This window comes from Psammomys obesus, unplaced genomic scaffold, assembly GCF_907164565.1.
Source record: "Psammomys obesus unplaced genomic scaffold, mPsaObe1.curated_primary_1811, whole genome shotgun sequence".
NCBI classification, from domain to species: domain Eukaryota; kingdom Metazoa; phylum Chordata; class Mammalia; order Rodentia; family Muridae; genus Psammomys; species Psammomys obesus.
In genome coordinates, this window is record NW_026591560.1 from 1,560,744 (window position 1) to 1,584,447 (window position 23,704).

Consider the following 23,704-nt stretch of genomic DNA (forward strand, 5'->3'; position numbering starts at 1 on the left):
GGGGTGGGGAGCTGGCTCGGCCCTGCGGCGGGGCTGCCGCGGGGACCGGCCGGGGTGGGGCAGCCGTTTGCCTAGCGGCAGAAGTCAGAGGCGGCTCCGGCCAGCCTTGCGGCCGGCAGAGGCAACCTCTGCTTCGCGCTGAGCGGCCGGCCGCGCAGGAAGACAGCTGCGCCCCGGGAGGCGTGCGGGGGCGCAGGGGGCGGGTCGGGGGGCTGTCGGGGGAACGGCGCCACCTCGCCCCGTTCGGTCCCCGTACCTCCCGGGAGAGCAACCTGGGGTGGGGCCGGCGGCCCTGCAACTCGAGCTGCGGCCCTAGTTAAAAATACCCCTTGCCCTACCCTCCCTCTGGCCGGCGGTGCCCTTCTGTCCTAGCCCAACCCTCCTCACCCCGACAGGAGCTCGCTCCTCCCGGGGGAGAACTCTGCCTTTTACCAACCTGTCCTCTCGGAGGGTTGGCTCAGAGCCTTCGGAGGAAGGGAGGGGCTGAAGACACCCGGAGTAAGAGATAGTAGGAAAAAAAAAAAAAAAAAAAACTATTGGGAAGTTGCAGAGGAAGATAAGAGAGCCTAGAGGGAGCGGGGACAAGAGCCTGAGGAGTAGGTGCAGGTCCAGGGAGGGAGGGACCAGGACCGAGGGGCGGTGGAGGAGGGCGGGGAGGAGCTCTCTTCCTGGTTGGGTCCTGCCCTGAGCCACTAAGGAAGCAAGCGGCGGGACCGCAGCAGTCTCCCAGACTCTCCTCCCCCAGGTAAGGAGTTGGGTACCCAGACTACGGTTGTCTGACCCGGGCCACTGCTTCTGGGGCTAGAGGGCAGTTGCTGATCAGCCCCTGTCCTCTGCGTGAGTGGTTGGGGTCAGGAAGCAGCTCACCCTCGGCTCACCCTGGACCTGGGCCGCTGTCCAAGTGCTCTGATTTTTAGCCTGTCTCAGGAGCCTGCGGAGGGGCATCAAGGCCTTGGAGTTTTCAGTTCCTAAGCCGAGGGAAGGGGCAGGCGATAGATGCTTGGCAACTTCGTGGGTGGGGGGGGAGGCTACCGTCAGGCAAAGCGAGAGATCTTAACTCCTCTGTGGCTGGCCTCCACCTGATACCACCTGCCTGGATGGCTGACAGAGAGTTGTCAGCCTTGGACAGTGGGAACAGGGGAAAGGAGAGGTGATGGACGGGCTACCTAGAAACCGGGCACCGTTTTCCGGATTCTGGGAGTACCATAGAGGGGTCAGCGAAGCATGTTTGGGGAGTAGAGTGCTGGCAGGCATGAGTTGTGTTCCGTTCCTGCTGGGGAGGCCTGTATTTCTAACAGGCCCGTGTGTTCCCCAGGATGGCAGAAGAGCTCGTCACGCCTGTGTACTGCACTGGGGTATCCGCCCAACTGCAGAAGCAACGGGACAAGGAGTTGGGCCTGGGCAACCATGAGAACCCCGTCAAGTACCTGGGCCAGGATTATGAGAAGCTTCGAGCAAGCTGCCTGCAGCAACGGGTCCTCTTCCGAGATGAGGCCTTCCCCCCGGTTTCCTACAGCCTGGGCTACAAAGATCTGGGTCCTAATTCCCCTAGAACCCAGGAGATCAAATGGAAGCGTCCTACGGTAAAAGGGCCACTCTAGGTGCAGCTTGGCTCTGGTGATGGGTGAGGAGTGGGGCTGGGGCCCCGTTATTAGTGGTGTTGGGGTGTCTGGGTGCCAGTTTCTAGGAGGGAATGGCCCAGGAACAGGACTGTGGGTCTTGCAGGAGATGCTTTCAAACCCCCAGTTCATCGTGGATGGAGCCACCCGGACAGACATCTGCCAGGGAGCACTGGGTAGGCTCCCCGGATAGGGTTCTGGGTGTTTGTCCCATTGTAGCTCCCCATTCCCGCTCCATTGGGCACTGCCCCAACTCCTCCCTCCCGCAGGCCCAGGCAGGCAGGCCTGGGCTATCAGCATAGGTGCTGGTTTGCCCGGTTTCCTGGATCTTTTCTGACAGGCACCCCACCCAGGGAATCCCAGGCTGTCCCGGCATCCCTCATACACAGCACCCCCCTTCCCCGAGCACATCCTCAGGGGCCTAATGAGGGTCTCTTCTATTCCAGGGGACTGTTGGCTCCTGGCTGCCATTGCCTCCCTCACTCTCAACCAGACCATTCTGCACCGAGTGGTTCCCTTCGGCCAGAGCTTCCAGAGTGGCTATGCTGGCATCTTTCATTTCCAGGTGAGGGTCCTGCACCCTGCACTCTTTGGGGCAGGGGCATGGCTGGCCTTAGAAAGATGTGAAAGGATGGCCCCAGCACTGTGAGGCTGGGATGGATGGCCTGGGCCACACGTGGGGGCAGCCCTCCCTCTGGAAGGCATTTGACCCATCTGTGTCATCTCTGGTCAGTCATGTGTGAATGGTTGGGCAGGTATTTCAGCTTGCCTGTTTTCTTGGGTAAGGTTGTGTAAGGTAAAGGGAGAGAGTGTGGAAGGAGAGAGACTTCTGTGCTTCGGCTACCGGCAGCAATCCATTTCTTCACCCAAGCCTCAGTTTCCCTGGCTAAGATGGAGTACTCCCTGCTTTGGCAAGCTCTGACAGAGTGGAGGAGAAAAGCCCGACTCGGGACTTAAACTACCCTTTCCTGATGTTTCTCACATGACCGCTTTTCTCAAGTTACATTTGCGAATTCTCCAGGAACAGTTATTGAGAGAGGCACACCCAAAAGTCTTGGTTTGGTTCTTTCTGATATGACGACCCTGGCCTTGCCTAGAGGAGTCCCTGTCTTCCTGCTGCCTAATCAGGCCTCCTACCCAACTCTGCCCTGGCAGAGAAGAAATGGCTGGTATCACTGTCTAAACTGAGTGCCCACTCACCCAGCTCCACTCACCAGGGCCCTGGCTTATCACCCTTTTTCTCCACCCCTTTCCTCAATTCTCCAATCCACTCCTCCTCAGCTTCTGACTAGCCCGTTCAGTACTTCCTCCCAAATTGTTTGCTTGACCTCTTCTTACGCCATTATTCTGGGCTTCCTCCTGAGACAAGTTTTTGTTTCTCTGTGTAGCCTTGGCTGCCCTGGACACTTTCTTTGTAGACCAGGCTGGCCTCGAACTGCCTCCCCGAGTGCTGGGATTACAGGTGTGCACCACCGTGCCTGGCTGCCCCCGTGACAATTTTTGGTGCTCTTGGAAGCTTCTGTCCCTAGGCACCCAGGACCTGCACCCCACCCCTGCTTCTAGCCAGGGTGGCAGGTCTTTTGGCATCCCTGGGCAAAGCCGGTGATTTCGTGAGCCACCCCTCCCCCATCTTCGGTTGAGGGTCTGGGCACAACATCGTATTCCACTTGTCCCACTTGCTCTGGTGGTCAGGCTTAAATAGGGAGGCAAGCAGGAGGGGGCAGGGCTTAGGGGTTGCTTTGATGAAGAACACCGGCTTCTCGCCCTCGGCCTCTCCTGTGTCTGAATGGGAGCCTTGTTCAGTCTTGAGTTATTGGCGTCACCTGCGTTACCTTAGTTACCTGTTGGGAAACTAAGGTGGTGTTGCTCCTTTTCCTGGTTATGGAAACTGAGGCTCAGACCTAATGCAATGCAAACACCCCCATCAATAGTTAGGCTATTTGCCTAGGGAAATACTGTGAAGAAGCAAGTCTTTAATTGTTCGCCTAAAAGTTTTCATTACATTTGTTTAATTTTTGCATGTGTCTGTGTGTGTGTACGCTTGTGTGCCTGCATGGGTGTGTGAGCACGTGTGTTGATGAGGATTAACTGTGTGTCTGTAAAGGACAGAGGACGGGAGTCTGTTCTCTCCTTCTACCACGTGAATTGTGGAATTGAACTCAAGTTTCAGCCTTAGTGGCAAGTGCCTTTACTGTCAGAGCCATCTGCATGGTCCAGATGTGATTTTGTGGAATTGTTGTTTCGTCTCTTTTTGAGATGTCGTCTTACTATGTAGCCTCGGCTAGCCTGGAATGCACTGTGTAGGGCAGGTTGTCCTTGAGCTCACAGAGAGGGACTCCAGAGTGCTGAGATTAAAGGTGCTTATAGTTGCGGTACCTGGGGCTGAGGCAAGCTGACCGACGGTATGCCCCAGCAGATAGAAGGCGTGGCCCTATGAATGTATGTTCCACATGTACCTTGAATGAATTTAATAAACCCAGCCGAATCTAGAGCTGAGGGCCCCCGGAGCAGGTACTCACTTTGCCCTCCCCCACAGCTGTGGCAGTTTGGGGAGTGGGTGGACGTGGTCGTGGATGACTTGCTGCCCACCAAGGATGGGAAGCTGGTGTTCGTGCACTCTGCCCAGGGTAACGAGTTCTGGAGTGCTCTGCTTGAGAAGGCGTATGCCAAGTGAGTAGGAGCCCCAGGGCACACCTCCGGACTCTGGGGTTGGAGGGGTGGCTCTGGCCCTCTTACCTGGGCCTGCTCCAGGGTGTCGACTGACCTGGGCCTGCCCACAGGGTGAACGGCAGCTATGAGGCCCTTACGGGAGGCTGCACTTCAGAGGCCTTTGAGGACTTTACCGGAGGGGTCACTGAGTGCTACGATTTGCATGAGGCACCCCGAGACCTCTTCCAGATCATCCAGAAGGCCGTGGAACGAGGCTCCTTACTGGGGTGCTCCATCAGCGTGAGTAGTCTCCAAGGGCCTCATTCTCAGCCCAGGCTCAGCCCGAGACACGCCCCCTCCTCACCATCCCAGCTCTGCCCATCACCTCCTCCCTGTCCCCACATCTTCCTTCAAACCTCTGGCCTGAGCTGTGCCCACTCCTGCTCCCTTCTCATTCTTTATTTGTTTGTTTTTATGATTTGTTTTATGTGCATTGGTGTTTTGCCTGCATATATGTCTGTGTGAGTGTCAAATCCCCTGAAGCTGCAGTTGTAGATAAATTGTGAGCTGCCATGTGGGTTCCTGGGAATTGAACCCCGAGCCTCTGGAAGAGCAGCCAGTGCTCTTAACTGCTGAGCCATCTCTCCAGGCCCCTACAATAAACAGTTTTAAAAGGCTAGATGACTCTGCAAGTTTAGCCTCACCTGCTTGTCCCCTCACCGAGTCCCTCTTGGGGGTGAGCTTGATTATAAGTGTGTGTGTCTGTGTGCATTCACAATCTGGCCGGGCACCGGCCAGTAGCAGCATAGTGACAGAATTGATGAGGTAGCTAGGATCAGCCCTGCTCCCTAAGAAGAGCAGCAATGGAGTGGATGGGGGATGGGAGCCTCTAAGAGTTTCTCCCATCATCCCATAAGCTTTTTTTTTTTTTTTTTGAGACAGGGTTTCTCTGTGTAGCCCTGGCTGTTCTGGACTTGCTTTGCAGACCAGGCAAAGATCCACCTGCCTCTGCCTCCCTGAGTTGCTGGGATCACAGGTGTGCGCCACCGCTCCTGGCCTCTCCCATCAGCTCTCATGTGGGTTGTATGTGCAGGGGGACTGTCTGAGTCCTGTGAATGCTCCAGGCAGGTCTGGCACCTCGTCTTCCGGTCATAGTGCATGTTTCCTTCTGCAGATCTCCAATATCCGGGAATTGGAGAATGTTACGTTTAAGAACCTAGTCAGAGGCCACGCCTACTCTGTGACGGGTGCCAAGCAGGTATTTCCCTGGATGGGGTTTGCCCTGCAGGGTGGTTCTTACTTCTATGTCCCAATGTCCTCTGACATGCGCTGGTGGTGGTGGGGGTTCTCCTTCCCTGATCTCCTGGGATAATCGTCCTGTGGCATACACCCACGCTTATGCCCAGTGACTCTAGTGCATGTTATCACTAGGCCTCAGTAGGCTGTAAATTCCTGAAGGACTGGCTTTAGGGGATATTGACTGTATGGCCCTGGTGTGCTGCTGGGCAATAAATAGGCTGAGGTGGTAAAGAAGGCGGGCCAAGAAGGGGGGTCCAAGGGCATGGCACTGATGTATGCTCTGGGGAACAGGTGAATTACCAGGGCCAGCGTGTGAGCCTGATCCGAATTCGGAACCCCTGGGGTGAAGTGGAGTGGAATGGACCCTGGAATGACACGTAAGCAGCAGGGCAGTGGGCACTGGTCGGGGAGGTTGGCGGAAGTCTGGAGATGTCCCTGACCTTTCTGCTGGGGCCCCAGCAGGCAGGAGGTAGATTCAGGGTCTAGTAGAGAGTCGCATCCTGGGTTTTTGCCATGACAGAGCCCACCCAGGCTTTGGGGATCGGGGCAGCCTGTGCCCAAGGCATCTGCTTTGACGTTGGTGAGACACAGCCCTGGCCGGATGTGGGCCTGTAATCCCAGTGTTCATGACGCTCAGGCAGGCGCATCACTACAAATTCAGGGTTAGCCTGGGCCACACAGTGAGTCCTAGCTCAACCTTGGCTGCATTGTCTTAAAGGGGGAAGGATTATGGTAGCGCATGTCTTTAATCCCAGCAGGGGCAGGCATATCTGTGAGTTTGAGATCAGCCTGTCCTGTATACCCCATTCCAGGCCAGCCAAGGCTACACAGCAAGACCCTATCTTCAAGGGGGGAAGCAGGGGAAGGATGGTGGTGCTTGGAAAAAAAAAAATGGCTCAGCAGTTAAGAGCTTGTACCGGTCTACAAAAAGACCTGAGTGTGGTCCCAGCACCCACATGTGGAGGCTCACAACCTTGTGTAATTACAGCTCCAGGGGATCTAACACCCTCTTATGACCTCCACAAGCACCACACTTACATGCACAAATACACACATAAACACACACATACACACAGATATACACACATTTACATAATTTAAAAAGTAAAAATGCACTTAGGAGGCATAGACAGGTGGAGCCCTGTGAGTTCGAGTCCAGCCAGGGCTACCTAGTGAGGCCCTTGAATAGGGATCTGTAAGGCCTCATGACGGTGATCCTGGAGAAAGCGTGCTGCCCTGGGCTCTGCAGACAGGTCAAGTTGGACAGGCCACAGGGACAGAAGTTAGATAGGTCAGTGGTGCCCCGCACTGGCAGTGCCTGCTTCCCACAGCTCCTCAGAGTGGAACAAAGTGGACCCCTACGAACGAGAGCAGCTGAGGGTCAAGATGGAGGATGGGGAGTTCTGGTAAGCGGCCCTTTTTCTCCGCTTGCTCCCCTAAAAACCCAGTCCCATGATGGAGGACTGTGGTTCACCTCTGCCCTTGGGCCCTCAGGATGTCGTTCCGAGACTTCTTGCGTGAGTTTGACAGACTGGAGATTTGCAACCTTACACCTGATGCCCTGAAGAGCAGGACTCTGAGGAACTGGAATGCCACATTCTTCGAGGGCTCTTGGCGCCGGGGGAGCACAGCTGGCGGATGCAGGAACTACCCAGGTGACCTGAGCCCCAAGGAAGCGGGGAGACAGGACAAGGGTGTACATCCTTAAATGTCCTTAATGGTGCTAAAGGGACATGCTGGACTCCCTGAGGCCTGGATAGGAAAACCTTGTCATCCAGACATCCGCTGTTCACTCCTCCTCATTCCCAGCACCTCGTGACTCCCTGGCTAACTGTCCTCTCAGCTTTCCTTCTCAAAAATGGGTGACTGATGACTGTCGTGGCATGGCCTCTCTGTGACCCTCTCTACTCCCAGCTCTCTGACATCAACTTTTTTCTCTGCTCCAGCTCCACCCTTCCCTACCACAGAGCATTCTGGGCCTTGCCAGTCCCTATTCATCTCAACCTGGGAATACATCTGCCCTTGCCCAGGCCTCAGTCTCATGGAATTGACTGATATTGCTGACTCCCCTTCTTTTTTTTTTTTTTTTACACTTTGAGCTCTCTCTGCTAGTCTCTCGATCTTTCTTTCTTGTTCTTGTTTTTTGGTTTGTTTTGATTTTTGAGTCAGGGTTTCTTGTGGACCAAGCTAACCTTGAACTTGCTACGTAGCCAAGGGTGACTGTAAACTTCTGATTCTCCACTTCCAGAATGCTGGGATTCCAGGTGGGCATTCCACCACCTGGCTTCTGTGGTGCTGTGGATGGAATCCAGGGCTATTCAAATGCCAGGCCCTCTACCAACTGAGCTGTGGCCCATCCCCTTAGCTGTGAGTTATGAGTCACTTTAATTTGTTGTTGTTGTTGGAGACAGAGTTTCTCTGTGTAACAGCCCTGGCTGTCCTTGACTCATTCTGTGGACCAGACCAGGCTGGCCTTGAACTCACAAACATCTGCCTGCCTCTGCCTCCTGATTGCTGGGATCAAAGTTTTGTGCCACCACTGCCCGGCCCATTTTAATGTTTATTTATTTTGTGGGGGTATGTGTGTGCATGCACACCCCATGCTGTGGTGTGTGCACGTGGAAGTCAGAGGACAACTCTCAGGGCTGGTTCCCACAGTCCACCATGTCAGTACCAGAGATAGGACTCAGGCTGTCAGGCTTGGTGGTGCCTTTACCCCCTGAGCCATCCTGCCAGCCCTCATTGTTTCATCGGTTTTTGTTTTGCTCTGGTTTTTCGAGACAGGGCTTCTCTGTGTAGCCTTGGCTATCCTGGATTCCACTTGTAGAACAGGCTGGCCTCTAACTTACAGTGACCTCTGCCTGCCTCTGCCTGCCTCTGCCTCCCTGAGTGCTGGGATTACAGGCGTGCGCCACTGGGCCCAGCTCATTGTTTCATCTTGATCTTGCAGACGTCTAGTTCATTGGCCTCTCCTTCCTCTGCTCCTGTCACCCAGCACAACCACAGTCCCCGCTACTGAGCCCAGCTTTCTCAGAACCGCTAAATGTACCTGAAGAGAAATCACACAGCTCAGGCCATTTTCCTTGTGCATTCACAGCCACAAACCTCTAATGAGCACTTTGCATGGTCCCCACCATTCTGCTAGGAACTCTCCACTTTCCTCCACCTCTCTCTTCATTGCCTGTCACCCAGAGACCTTGCATCTCATTGAGAAGCAGCCATGCCTCCTGTGGGAGCTCCTGTCTGTCATTCCAGTGCTCAGGAGGTAGACCCAGGAGGATCAGGGGTTCAGTGCCAGCTTTGGCTGTAGAGCGAGTCTGAGGCCAGCCTGGGCTGCATGAGGCCCTGTCAGAAAAGAGAAAGAGAGAGGAGTGAAGGGGGAGAGAAAAGGGGGAAAGAGGCCTCAGTACACAGGGTACCAGGTATCTACCTCTGCTGCCTCTGTCTGTCTTCAGTGTGTGTGTGTGTGTGTGTGTGTACACACGTGTGCTTGGGACAGTGGCAGGAACGTCCCTGTTTCTGGGGAACCCTGTTCTTCTTCTGTCCTATTCTCCCTCTTCTCTGAAAGCTCTTTGCTCCTTCACCCCTCCTCTTATCCCGTGTCCTAATGGAAAAATCCCATCTTCAAACATGCGGCCCTCTCTTGACCTTCCACCTCCCAACCCATGCCTCCCGCCTCTCCTGCTCAGGAATTACCATGTTGCCCTTCCCTTCTGATGGCACTGACTTGGCCAAATTCACCCCTGTGGTGGGCTGCTGCCAGCATCTTCTGGCTGGTCCCTCGGGAAGCTCACCAGTGTTGTTCTGAAACATTCTTCTCCCCACTTCATTTTTTCTCCAAACCTAGAAGTATCGGCTTCCTGTACCACAGCTGAGAGGGCTGCACTTCCCTCTGCCCGCCTAGCTAGGGGCATTGTGCAGTTCCTGTGTCTTTGTCGGTATTTCTGGCCCTTCTCTAAGCTTCCATTAATTGCTCTTTGAGTAATTATCATGGTTATTTATTTAGTTATTTATTTATATTTAGTTTTTTGAGTCAGGGTTTCTCTGTGTAGCCCTGGAACTCACTCTGGAGATCAGGCTAGGCTCCAACTCAGAAATCCACCTGCCTCTGCCTCAGAGTGCTGGGATTAAAGGCGTGAGCTACCGCTGCCTGGTGTTGTTAGGGATTTGTAAGTTCTGTTTCTAAACAAAAGCACAGCTTCTTCAGGAGTCTCTTAGCTATTTTTTTTTAAGATTTCTTTTTAAATGTGTTTTATTTTATGTATATGAGTATTTTGCCTGCATGTGTGTCTGTGTACCGCGTTCATGCCTGGTACCCAGGAGGGTCAGTGGAGGGCATCAGATGCCCTAGAATTGGACTTACAGAAGTTTATCAGCCACTAAATGGGTGCTGGGACTCTATCCCCAGTTTTTTGCTCTTGCTCTTAACGGCTGAGCCCTCTCTCTAGTCCTGATTAACTTTGCCGCCATTCGCGCCAACTTCAGGCAGGGAACAGAGTCCTGTAACCCAAGTTTTTCTAGGACTCAAGTTTCACTAGAACTCAATTTGCAGCCAAGGATGACTCTACTTCTGACTCTCTGCCTCCACCTTCTCTTGGCTTCTTTAATCTTGTTGTCGTTCTTTATTGGGTGTTTGTTTGTTTGTTTGTTTGTTTTCTTAGACAGGGTTTCTCTTTGTAGCTTGCTGTCCTGGAACTCACTCTGCAGATCAGGCCGGCCTTGAACTCAGAGATCCACCTGCCTCTGCCTCCCAAGCGCTGGGACTAAAGGCATGCTCCACCACTCTTGGGTCTTCTTTAATCTTGCCTTTTGTTTTGCTTACAAATTTTAGCATTGGGCTACTAACAACCCCCCCTTTTTTTAAAAAAAAAAAAAGTTGGGGGCACTGTAAGTATAACTCAGTGGCAGAGTGTTTTGGGGTAGGTTTGAGGCCCTGGATTCCATCCCTAAGGTAACCAAAAGATGAAATCATTTATTTTTTAAAGATTTCTGTTTGGGGTCTGTTGGGTGGTGGCTTAGGCTATGGAAGGGTGAGTCAGGAGAACTTTTACAAATTCACAGCCAGCCTCGCGTAAAGAGCAAAACTCTGTTTCATAACTAAAATAAGATGAGATTTTATTTTGGAATTGGTGTTAGATCAGTTTGGAGAAAGTTGACATTTTATAATTTTGAAACTTCTGATCTTAGAACATGGTATGTATAAACATATATATCGGCGTGTGTATTCTATACACAGGTGCGCATGTGTGTTTAGACGTTCTCATGTGTATATGCGGAAGTCACAGGACGGATGTTGGAGGTTCTTCCTCAGCCACTGTCCACCTCATCTTTGAGGCAGACTAGCCTGGCTATCCAGAAAACTCAGAGATGTACCTGTCTTCATCTCCTCCACCCTAGGATTAGATGTGGACAATGCCATACCTGGAGCTTTTCGTTTGTTTGCTTGTGGTTTTTGTTGGCATTTCGTTTTCTTTTGGTTTCTCTGTGTACCCCTGGCTGTCCTGCAACTCACTCTGTAGACCAGGCTGGCCTCGAACTCAGAGATCAGCCTGCCTCTGCCTTCCAGAGTACTGGGATTAGAGGTGTGCACCACCACACTCGGCTTGAAGAATATAGCTTTTAAAGGGCTTGTACGTCTTTTGAGAGTTAGTATCCAGTGTGCCCTCCTTCTACTGTAAGTACAGACCAGCCACCCTTTCCAAAATGCTTGGACCGGAAGTGGCTCAGAGTGTATATCATTTTGGATTTTGACATATCTGTATATGTATATAGTAAAATATCTTCTTATTTTTATATTATGTGTATGAGTGTTTGCCTGTATCTGGTGTCTGTGGAGACTTAAAGAGGACATCGGTTCCCCTGAGACTGGAGTTACAGACAGCTGTGAGCCACCATGTGGGTGCTGGGAATCGAACCCAGATCTGACAGACAGAACGGCCATCGTTCTTAACTGCTGATCCAGTTCTTCAGCCACAAAATATTGTAGGTGGGGGTGTGCGTAGGCCATGGGCAAATGTGATATGTCAGGGCATAATCTGCAAGGCTTCCCTTCTTCCACTCTGTGGGTTCCAGGGATCAAACTCAGAGAGTTAGGTTTGGTGTCAAGCCCCTACCCACAGAGCCATTTTCTAGCCCAATGTCTCCTTTTAAAATGTCAGCCCTCAGGGTGGCGATGCACTCCTTTGATCCCAGCATTCTGGAGGCAGAGGCAGGGGTTGGTTGGTTTGTTTGTTTGGGGTTTTATTGTTCGTTTGTTTTTTAAATGAAGACAGATCTCTGTGTCCTGGAACTCATGGTGTCCTTCCTTTGCCTCCAAAGCGCTGGGCTCCAGGTGTACAACGCCATACATAATTTACAAGGCGCTAGGGACGGGACCCAGCACTTGGTGCAGTGGGCGCTCTAGGAGGAAAACACTTTACCAACTGAGCTGCATCCCTCACCCTGACAAAGTTTTCTTTTAGTTTTGTATTTTGTATGTGTGTGTTTGGGGGGAGGGGGGGAGTGTTTTGCCTGCGTGAATGTCTGTGTTTTACCTGTATTCCTGGTGCCCGTGGAGGTCAGAATCGGGCAACAGATCCCCCAGAAGTGGAGTTATAGGCAGTTAATGAGCCACCATCTGGATGCTGCGAATCAAACCCAGGTCCTCTGGAGTGGCAGCCAGTGCTCTTAACCGCTGAGCCGTCTCTCCAGCACTTTGATGAAACGTCATACAGTAGTTTTCATGAGTGAGCTTTGCCTGTTCATTCTCTGCTCACGCTGACCACATTGCTGAGGAGCTGTCTGTTCTGTTAAGGCAGCCTCTTTCTTTGTGTTTTCTAGGAGCGTTTGCATAAGGAGAGAAGATTTGTTTGGTAGAATGTATGGCTGCTGAACCTGCTCTTCCCTTCCCTTCTTTTGGTTTCAGTCCTAGGGCCTCATGTACGCAGAGCAAGTGCTCTGTGCTCACATGCCGGCCCAGCCGTCTCCATCCCACTCGTTTATGCATTTATTTTAACATTTATTTATTTATTTGATGTGTGTGAGTGTTTTGCCTGCATGTATATCTGTGTGCCACTTGCATGGCTGGTGCCTACGGAGGCCAGAATCAGGCAACGGATCTCCTAGAACTGGAATTACAGACCATTGTAAGCTGCCATGTGGGCGTGAGAAACTGCACCCAGGTCCTCTGGATGAGCTGCCATCTTGAATGCTTTGCCCTGTCCCCAGCCCCACAGGTGCTTTTATAATAACCTAGCTGAATTTTTCTTCCTTAAAAAATTATGTTTCTTTTTATTTGACATGATGGAGTTTCATGTGTCCCTGTGAGCACATGGAGGTCTGAGGACAATTTTTAGGGAGTCACTTTTTTTTTTTTTTCTTCTACCACCTGGATCCTACGAATCAAATCCAGGTCATCAGGCTTGGTAGCCACCACCCATACCCAGTGACCTGTCTACCAGCCTAACATATTAATATTTATTTCAGTTCATTTGCTTTCTTCCCTCCCTCCTTTCCTTCCCTCCTTTTTTTTTTTTTTTTTTTTTTTCAGACAGGGTCTTACTCTGTAGCGCAGGTTAGCCCGACATTCACAGCAATCCTCCTGTCTAGTAAGTTTTTCCCACTGTGGGTTTGCACATGTTAACAACATGCTTAATACATTTTGTTGTGTTTCGTTGAGACACGGGGTCTCGTGCAGCCCAAGAGCTGGCTGTATAGCTGAGACTGGCCTTGACCTTCTTATCTTCCTGCCTCTAAGCGCTGGGACTACAGGCACAAGCCGACAAGCCTAGCTTTCCCTTTTTATTTCGTTGTAGCTGTTTTCCATACTTTGTGGCCTCCCCTGTGTGACACACGTGCTCCGCCAGTGAGCCCCAGGCCAGTCCACACAGGCTGTGGTTGGTCTTCTAAATAACGCAGAGACTTTAGAGCATCTTCCTTGGCTTGCCCTTCCCGTTATAAGATGGTATTTTCGTTCCAAACCATTTCTTACTTGCCATAAGTTAACTGTTGTTACATGAACTTGGAGCACCTGCATAGTAATGATGATTATCACATTCTCAGACCTGTCATCTGGCCTCGTATTCTCTGCTTAAAATGTCTTTTTTTTTTTTTTTTAAGTTTTTTTTGTCGGGCTGGAGAGATGGCCCAGTGGTTAAGAAAGCACACTCCTCTTCCAGGAGACCCCAGGTTAGTTAGCGGTCCCTTCACACACACACAGTGTGTGTGTGTGTGTGTGTGTGTGTGTGTGTGTGTGTGTGTGTGTACCACCATGGCCAGCCTGGATGACTGACTGGTCATGTAAAAGCACTGAGAAAACCAGGCACTGGCTACTCCTTTGGGAGCTCAGCTTGCTGGCACTATCCCAGGCCGACCGCAGCCTGCTTCTCTTTTTTGAATCCTAGGCCAAGGGCACGATATTGCACACCCAGTTAGAACAAATCTGCAGCTCCTAACAGCTTACTTTGTAGTGATTCTGAAAGTTCACCCACTCCCCTTCCGGAAGACAAGCCCCGCCAGGCAGGGAGGCTGTCCTGCCTGTCTGCTTTTGGGTCTTCCGACGCTCAAGGGGCACAAATATCCGCAGCATTGGATGTGTGGAGGATGTGCAGGAGAGGCTTGGGGAGCCGGCTACCCTGCCTGCCTCTGATCCTCCTCTCCTCCCCTCCTGCAGCTACCTTCTGGGTAAACCCCCAGTTCAAGATCCGGTTGGAGGAAGTGGATGATGAAGACGACTATGAGAGCCGCGAGTCCGGCTGCAGCTTCGTGTTGGCCCTCATGCAGAAGCACCGCCGCAGGCAGCGTCGCTTCGGACGGGACTTGGAGGCCATTGGTTTCACGGTGTTCGAGGTTAGCCGGAGGGGTGGGCCCACCTCTGCCCACTGCAGCGAGCATCCACCAGGGGGCGCAAGAGACGCTGACAGGGAGGCTGTGTCGGGGAAGACGCTGAGGAATCCCACTGGGGCGGAGAGGGGAAAGGTGGTGGTTGGCTCCAGGAAAGGAAGATTCTAGAATTAACCCTTCTCCTAGAATGTGGGATGCTGCTCCGGGAAAGAGGGAGCGGGGTTGATTGCTATGTGGAGCAGGTGGGGAACGTCTGTTGCCCAGGGCGAGGCTGTTCTAGGCCTTTTCTGTGCCTCCCCTGCTGCTTTGGTTGTTGTTGTTTGGAGTATTTTTGGGAGGGGGAGCTAGTCTTCAAGACCAGGGTCTCTCTGTGTGGCCCTGGCTGCCCTGGAACTTGTTCTGTAGACCAGGCTGGCCTCAAACTCAGAGATCTGCCTGCCTCTGCCGAGTGCTGGGACTAAGGGCCTGCACCACTATCGCCCAAGCTCTTCTGATTCTTATTCTGCAGCTCAAGATAGGGAATGAAACTTCTAGATCTCCCTTGCCAGGGTAGAGGCAGGCTATAGCCTTGCCTAAATCCAGAACCCCTGGCAGCAGATGAAATGGAGTCTGTGATGTCCCTGGGTTTTATTCACATTCTGACTGGCAGCCTGGTAGCTATTTTAAGCTGATTCAGAGGGAGGCCCAGGAAGTCACAGGGACAGAGACTTGTGCCCTTTCCTTCCACTGAGAAGCTAGGTCTGGGACATCACTGGCCCATTTCCTGTCTCCTGGGTTCTCTCCCTAAGGACTCAGGACCTCTACCCAGCATGTTTATCCTCCTGCCAGGGTAGAGGTCCTGAGCTGTTCTCCTCTCTCTCTTGCAGGTTCCTCCGGAGGTAGGTGTAGCTCTCTTTTGACTCACTTGGTTCATCAGCCCCCTACACTTATCGGTTTGATGGCGCCTGGAGAGGAGCAGCATGGTCAAAGTCAGCCCTAGCCCACATAAGGAACCGGGAGACCTCACCTTGTCACTGCCTGAAAAATGCTGCCCCAATTCTTGTTCATCAAGTAGCCAGTCATTGCACTCCTGAGGACGGGAGCAGATAGCAAAGACTGGATCCGAACCCCGATCCTCAGATCCCCACTCAACAGGCAAACAGGCCAGGTTCCCTGTCCTGCTGGTCACACTGAGCAAATGCTAAGCAGGCTGTGGGGGACGGGCTTAGAAGTGGGTGTCACTCAGCTGAGTGGTCTATACCCTTGAGCAGTCGCTTAAGCCCTGATGGGGTTTCTATTGAGACATGACACTACCCAGCTGTGGGAGGTAAAGGCAGAAGGATCAGGAGATCAGGATCATCCTTGGCTATAGACTGAGGTCAGGGCCAGCCTAGGCTACCTGAGGCCCTGTTTTAGTGGAGGGAGAAAAGAAGAACATTTCCTCCGGGGGTATCCAGATGGTCAGCAAAGTGCCACTGGTCAGGTTTCACGAGAGACGCAACACAGGCACCACTCCAGGGGATGATAATGGTGACACGTGGCATCTTAGCTTTCTTTTTCAGTGTGGGAGCTTGAACTTAGGGTCTCCCCTGTGCTATGGAAGCACCGAAGCACTGGGCTGCATCATAGCTTATAAATTTTTATTTATTTATTATTTGTGTTTGTGCCTGTACGCGCGCGCGTGTGTGTGTGTGTGTGTGTGTGTGTGTGTGTGCACGCGTATGTGTGTGTAGGAGAGTAAAGCACATGCTGCATCCTCAGTGTAGAGCTAAGACGATAACTTGTGACTCAGTTCTCTCCTTCCTCCTGAGCTCCAGGCGTGGAGCTCGGGGCATCAGGCTTGTGCAGTAAGTCTGCTTCCTTGCTGAGCCACCTGGACAATGCCTGTGGCATGGTGTTTTAGAGTCCTCTGTATGTCTGCAGTCAGGTTGGACACTCACGTTTTCGTTTCCTTTGTTTCATCTAATTTCTTATTTGTTTATCTTTGAGATAGGGCTTTATGTAGCGTAGGCTGGCCTAAACTCGCTATATGGCCGAGGATGACTTTGAACTCCCCATCCTCTTGCCTCTACTTCCTGAGTAATGGGATTACAGGCGTGTCTGGTTTAATGCAGAGCTGGGGATCAAAACTGGAGCCTGGGGCTGGTGAGAAATCTCCGTAGATAAAGGCTCTTCTCCCCAAGCCTGATGAGCTGAGTTTGATTCCTAAAACCCACGTGGCGAGAGGCGAGGACAGACGCCTACACGTTTTCCTCTGACCTCCGCTCACACCTTGGCATTCAGGCATCGCCTCCCCCAACCACACACACACACACAAAAGAATGAATCGGGGTAGGGAGGTACCAGAGCCCTGTACCACTAAGCCGCAGCTGCAGTCCAGGTGCTCACGTTGTATAGAAAAGTGGCCAGAAGGTGAGTGGCTCGTCAGGGTCTCACAGGCTGTGCCAGACCTAGCAGGCCTGGATTGCAGCCCTTCCGACCCCTGCTTGCTTCTTTCCTCCTGCCAGCTGGTGGGTAAGCCCGTGCACATGAAACGTGACTTCTTCCGCTCCCACGAATCCCTGATCAATTCAAAGATCTTCACCAACATCCGGGAAGTCAGTAATCGCTACCACCTGCCTCCGGGGGAGTACATTGTGGTGCCGTCCACCTTCCAGCCCAACAGGGAGGCTGACTTCCTGCTGCGCTTCTTCTCCGAGAAGGCTGCCGGGACCCAGTGAGCAGGCCCCCCCGCCCCCGCCCTACTGCGCCCGTTTCCCCTCTGACTGACCCTCTGACTGACCCTCTCCTCCACTCTGCAGGGAGCTAGATTACAAGATCCAGGCCAACCTCCCTGATGAGGTACGTGGGCCCGTTCTCTCCCCTGGGTGTGCCTCGGAGAGGTGGGCTCCAGCTGGTAGGGTAGACAGCTTCCTCGTAGGAGTCCTTAAGAACAACATTAGTTTCTTGTCTGCCCAGCACTTGTGATATGCAAGGGCCCTCGGTGATGATGGTAGACAGTTCCTAAGCTAGGCCCCTGTATCATGTTTCTTCCCCATTGTTACCTCATTCACAACCTTGCCCTCTGAATGAGGAGCACAGCTTCAGAGAGGCTGATGAATTTGCCCAAGTTCACACAGCAGGGATCCTAACCCCAACTTTTCAGCACCTACCTGACATTTAGCCATCATTTAAGTGACAAGACTCCTAGGCAGAGGGCAGGTCCCATTTTACAGGTTAGAGGAGGGAGGCTCAGAGAGATGAAGTGACAGCCCCAGCTCCAGTGGCTGCCCCTGCAGGCAAGAGCTGGGCCACGGCCCCCCTGATTCATTCTCTCCGTTCTGAGTACAGAAAGTGCTGTCGGAAGGAGAGATTGATGAGAGCTTCAAAGCCTTGTTCAGTAAGCTGGCAGGGGAGGTAAGTCAGGACCTGGCAGGACCTGGCAGGAGCGGGGATCCCTGTGTGAAGTGGGGGAGCCCGACAGGTGCCATCTTCCGCCTTCCCCTAGGACATGGAGATCAGCGTCAAAGAGTTGCAGACCATCTTGAACAGGATCGTTAGCAAACGTAAGGGTCCCCACCTGTGTCCCGTTCCCCACCCACCCCAATCGCCACGCGCTTGCTCCCACATGGACCTTGCTCCCACACCTTGGTCTAGGTGGATGGCGAGCCTTCCATCGCCTTGGCCCCACTCTCCGCCATTCCTATCCCAGACTCCTCACTGACCCTGCCCCACTCCGTCTCCTCACTAGAGCTCTGTGGCCTTAGGGAAGACAGCCCCCAGCAGAGCCAGCCACAGGTGCTCAGTACCAATAGAGCAAGGCAAGACTGTGCCTCCAGGCCAGGCCACAGGTCTTGGGAAGTAGAGTAAGGCTAAATTCCAGGCCCCGATGATACCTGTGGGCAAAGCCGCTCTCGTGACTTGCCCTTCCCTTCTGCCTCAGCTGCTGTATGTGGGCATTGCCTGCTCTAGCTGCCCGTGGCTTGCTGGGCCTGGCCTCTGTCTGCACACCTGCCTGGGTCCAGGACATCTACCGTGCTGGCATGGCTTTGTTCACCTCTGCAGCCCACAGCCAGTGCCTGCTGGCTTCTCTGCTGCCCATCCCTTGTCTGTTCCGGACTTTCTTCCTTTCATTCTGGGCCTGCTGGTAGATATGGATCCGGCTTCCGAGGTGTGGAAACGCTCTGCTGTTTCTCAGGATAACAGCGTTCCATCTCATGCTATGCTGGTCTCAGTACCCTCGGGCCGGACTGGGACCTCCCTATCACCGGTGACTTCAGGGCTCCCGGCATGGCTGGTTCTGAAAGAACTAAGTCCAGCTCCTTGACCGGTTCCTTCTCTATCTCTGTCATCTCTCTCTCGGCAGATGAGGACATCAGTGTCCTGCCCTATCACTCTCCACCCTATGCCCTTGAGACAGGGTCTCTCACTGAACCTAGGACCGGGCTGGCGGCCAGCAAGCCTCTGCAATCTTCCTGCCTCTGTCCCCAACAGCACAGCCGTTACAGATTGTGTGAGTGTGTTTGTATGGGCGTGTGTATGTGACCGTGTGTGGGTGTGGGTGAGTGTGTGAGACAGACAGACAGACTCGCTCACCTCTTATGTGGATGTTGTGGATTTTAAAACATTTATCATAACTTTAATTTTATGTGTCTAAATGTTTTACCTGCGTGCCTGTAAACGAACCACTTGCGCATCCCCTGGACCTGGAGTTAGGAGAGGTTGTGAGCCACCATTTGGGTGCTGGGAAATAAACCCATGTCCTCTGCAAGAGCAGCCAGTGCTCTTAACTGCCTAGCTATCTTTCCAGCCATTCTCTTCTTTTTCTCTTTCTTCCTTTTCTTTTGTAGACAGGGTCTACATAGCTGAGGCTGGCCTTGAACTACTGATCCTCCTCTCTTCTTCCAACTGTCGTGGTGACAGGCATGTACCACCATGCTTCCCTCATGCAGTGATGGGGCTCAGACCCGGAGCAAGTACTCTGTGAGCTGAGTGGCATCCTTGGCCCCTAGACCTGTTTGTTTGTTTGTTTGTTTGTTTGTTCCAGACAAAGACCTGCGCACCGACGGCTTCAGCCTCGAGTCGTGCCGCAGCATGGTGAACCTTATGGATGTATCCTTCCACCTGCTTTTGTCTCTTTGGAGTTTGGGGCTGAGCAAGATGCCGTCCACCTGCCCTAGGAGCTGCTGAGAAGCTTGGATAGTGCTGGGAGGGTGTGGATGCGGTAGGACCTCATGTTCAAACACCCTCCTGGATATCTTCCAGTTGGCGAGAAAGGGAAACGGAGGCTCGGGTCTTGTGGGAAATGGAGCAAGACCTTGGTCTCCAGTTGGCCCTAAGGCTGGTACTATTTCTGCACCTCCCCCCAACCCACTTCACTGTAGCCAGCACTTTGAATGCTGGCTGTGAGCTGCAGGTGGCCGCTGTTGTCTCTCCCCTCCACAGCCAGGCTCCCTTTCCCCTAGCTCCCCATTTTACACGCCTACTTTCAACCGTACAGTTTCCTTCTTAACCTCTGCCAAGCGAGATGGCAACGGGAAGCTGAGCCTGGTAGAGTTCAATATCCTGTGGAACCGCATCCGAAATTACCTGGTAGGTGGTTCCGTGGCTGGGCTCTCCTGCCTCCCTGTGGCCTCAGTCATGGCACGGCCAGGCCTGGTGGCAGAGCTCTGGCTGGCTGCGTGGCCAGACCTTCCTCTACAACTTCTTTTCTGCATGGGACCCCTTCCTGGCCATTCCCCTCCTCCTTCACTGTCCCCGGGGTCAGAGGCAGCCATGAGGAGCTGCTGACTCACTTGGTCCTCACCCTTTTACCCAACACACAGACCATCTTCCGGAGGTATGACGTGGACAAGTCCGGCAGCATGAGTTCCTATGAGATGAGGATGGCCATCGAGGCTGCGGGTGAGGCCCAAAGCTGTTGGCCCCAGGCTGCCTCCCTGACAGAGGCCTGGCTGGCTGGCCCTTGACCCTGGGGGATGGTGGCCATGCTAAAGATGTGGTTACCAAGCTAAGGGCTTTGTCTGTGGTCCTCCCCTTCCTCACCTAGCAGCCTACTGAGAACAAGGGCCTTTCAATTAAGTTTTGCATGTGTATGTGGTGTGCATGTATGTATTTATGTTCGTATGTGTGCAGGTACACATAAAGGCCAGGTACGGCATCATCTGTCTTTCCTCATTAATCTTACCGAGATTTTATCTGATCTCACAGATTAATATAGTTTAGCTCTTCAACTTCCCTGGGGAGACCCATCTGCCCTCCCCGCAAGTGAGTGCTGGGATTACTGGCAGGCTACCAAACCCGCCTGGATTCTATGTGGGTTCTGGGTATCCAAACTCTGGTCCTCGAGGTTTCATGGCAAGTGCTTTATTCGCTGTGTCATCAGGCAGAGGGAGGGCGGGCAGGAACGGCTCCAGGCTCCTGTGAGGCAGGTACAGGGCTCTCCCACACTGACCCTTGTATAAACACAAGGCCAGGCTGTTTTGAGTAAATGCCTAGGTCCTCTGCAGCCAGCTTGTGATTTTTTGGGGTGATGCTCCTCCTGGGCCTGGCCCTCTCTTACCCAGACCCTCTCAGCTTTACCCAAGAGGTATTTCAGGCCCTTTGCTGGGAGAAGGATGATCCTAGCTACCTCACCCAGACCAACGCCTCCGCTGCCCTGTCTGGCTGCACCTGCACCGCCCTCTCTTGCCTCTCTCCCGCTCAGGCTTCAAGCTCAACAAGAAGCTGCATGAACTCATCATCAACCGCTACTCAGAGAACGACCTGTGCGTGGACTTTGACAACTTTGTGTGCTGCCTCGTGCGACTGGAGACCATGTTCCGTGAGTGTCCCTAACTGGCCCCGCTTTGCCACAGTGCCCACAGTGTTTCTTCTGGAGCCACGGAGGGACGAAAGCAGTGGAGGCTGAGGGGGAGCAAGGACTCATACGTGGGTACTTGGTGCGAGAGGGCCTAAGGAGGCCTCTTTGGGCAGGAAGCCTCATGGCTTTACTCGGCAATAAGTTGGGGAAGCGTGGGAGGTGGGAGGCAGTCTGGATGTTAGCTGTCTGGTTGGTGGCCCAGATTTAACTCATCTTTTTTTTTTTTTGAACACAGGATTTTTCAAACTTCTGGACACAGACCAGGATGGTATTGTGACCTTTGATCTATTTAAGGTGAGATAGCCCGTGTTCACCCGTCCCTTCCAGGGCAGGAGTCCATGGCCTTGGAACCCGGCCTCAAATCTGTGCCCTAGTCCTGGAAGCCTTCAGTCAGGGGCTTCTGGAGCCCAGGGAGGCATGAAGAGGGGTAAGGCCAGGCTGCTAGAAGCTAGTGGGAACCAGCAGCCTAGCATCCTGGAGTAGAGAAATAAGAAAGCACAACCCCCAGCCACAACAGAGGTGGGTGGAGGGGGGACACGTACTTTTAACCTCTGCACTTGGGAGGCAGAGGCAGGCAGATCTCTGAGTTTGAAGCCAGCCTGGTCTACAAAGCAAGGACAGCCAAGGCTACACAGAGAAACCCTGTCTCAAAAAGAAAGAAAGAAAGAAAGAGAGAGAGAGAGAGAGGAAAGAAAGAAAGAAAGAGCGAGAGAGAGAGAGAAAGAAAGGAAAGAAAGAAAGAAAGAAAGAAAGAAAGAAAGAAAGAAAGCGCCCTGTTCACCAGAAAGCCCCTCAAAAGGGGCATGAAATATGGGTGGTGATGGCCAAGCGGTGGGGCTGGAGTCTGTACTCTGGGCTGGGTGAAGAAGGAGGCGGAAGTAGCCGTATGTCCTGCTGCCCCCAGTAACCCGTCCATCTTGCCCTACAGTGGTTACAGCTAACCATGTTTGCATGAGCTGGGGATTCAGCTCCCATTGCCCTGTTCTTCCTTCTTCTTCTGCCAAGCCACGCCTTCCTGCCAGATCACAGCAGCCGCCAAGTGCCTCCCTCGGACTAGGAATCACCCTTGTCCTCCTGCCCTTCAGCCCCTCCCCACTACCTCTATTCAACTGCTCTGGGCAGAGTAACAGGCTCTCCCTTTCCCTGTGGCCAAAGGCTCAGAATGGGCAGCCCTGGACTCCGCTCATGGCTAAGACCAGAAAGGCAGCTTCCTGCTGATTCCTGCCTCTGGGGCAGGAGCGAGCAGCCCTGCCCCTCTCCCCACTAATGTCCGGAAGTGTGTCGTCCCTAACCTGTGAAGGCTATAGCCCCTGCCATCCCCTAGACCTACAGACTTTATAACCACTAGCTAGCTCACCGTCTGCATCTGGGTACCAGAGGCCTCGCCTCACTCGCTGCAGGAGCCCCGCAGCCGGAATTACCTGTGCCTTCCTGTCCAACAGCCAAGATCCCTCTGCAAATCAACCACACACACACCCTGCCCCGTGTGCCTACCAAGAATGTCTTAGCCTGGAGGGTGCTCAGGCCCTCCCTTCCCCCCTCCCTTGTCTTTATATATATATATATATATATATATATATATATATATATATATATGTCAATTTCAAGTGAATCCTGCTTGAGGTACTAGTGTACTGGTTATGGAGGACCAGGCACTGGGGGAGGGGGGGAATGTGTGTCCCGTGTGTCAGTGCAGTGGAAAAATAAAACAAAAGGCCGCATATCTGTCTCTCAGTGTTATTCTCCCAAACCTACTTCTTTGATTGTGCCAGCAATCCTTGGCCTAGAGACAGCTCATAGCCTCATACCCACCCTTGCTGAAGAGACTGGGCATCTAGCTGTGGCCACCTCTGCCCCTGAGATGTTGAGAAGGCCTGGGCACAGACATGGATTGGATGGCTCTATTGACAAGGCTCGTTCAGGTGGCTTTTCTTGTTTTGCATGCCCTCCTAGAGGGATGACCCAGACTTCCTCTTTTGTAAGGAAACACAAAACCTCCCCTTCACATAAATCTGACCCACCGGGAGCTGCCCAAGACACAGAGCCCCACCTCACCTCTCCAGGCCACACTGGGACACCCCGTGATCCAGCAGTTTATATAAGCTGTTCCGCCCCTGTGGCTCTTCTTACCAGAGATAAGAGTAGGTGAGGCGAGAGAATGAGAACCAGTCACCTGCTAAGACAAAGGCAGCCTGTGTAGACTGAAAGATCCAGGCTGGGTGTATTTGGTCGATAGAGGGCTTGCCTAGGTAGGCATAGGAGGATTAGAAGTTTAACAGTCAGCCGGGCTTGGTGGTGCACGCCTTTGATCCCAGCACTTAGGTGGCAGAGGCAGGCGGATCTCTGTGAATTCAAAGCCAACCTGGTTTACAAAGTGAGTCCAGGACAGCCAAGACTACACAGAGAAACCGTCTCAAAAACAAAAACAAAAAAAAAAAAAAAAAGAAAGAAAGAAAGAAAAAAAGTTTAACAATCATCTGGGCAGTGGTGGCTCACA

The 23,704-nt window shown here is 52.8% G+C and overlaps 1 protein-coding gene across 1 annotated transcript; it reads left to right on the top strand.

The window, feature by feature from the left end:
- The first annotated feature begins 650 nt into the window (after positions 1 to 650).
- On the top strand, positions 651 to 22,928 carry Capn1 (calpain 1). The gene is made up of 22 exons (XM_055610588.1): positions 651 to 745; positions 1,316 to 1,583; positions 1,726 to 1,795; positions 2,066 to 2,184; positions 4,156 to 4,289; positions 4,400 to 4,568; positions 5,443 to 5,526; positions 5,859 to 5,944; positions 6,899 to 6,973; positions 7,062 to 7,222; positions 14,218 to 14,393; positions 15,254 to 15,265; positions 16,874 to 17,082; positions 17,168 to 17,207; positions 17,697 to 17,762; positions 17,854 to 17,911; positions 19,393 to 19,457; positions 19,869 to 19,937; positions 20,171 to 20,249; positions 21,052 to 21,168; positions 21,443 to 21,501; positions 22,136 to 22,928. Exons 2-22 carry the CDS (start codon positions 1,317 to 1,319, stop codon positions 22,160 to 22,162), a joined length of 2,142 nt encoding a protein of 713 aa, XP_055466563.1. The 5' UTR covers positions 651 to 745; position 1,316; the 3' UTR covers positions 22,163 to 22,928.
- The last annotated feature ends 776 nt before the right edge of the window (positions 22,929 to 23,704 follow it).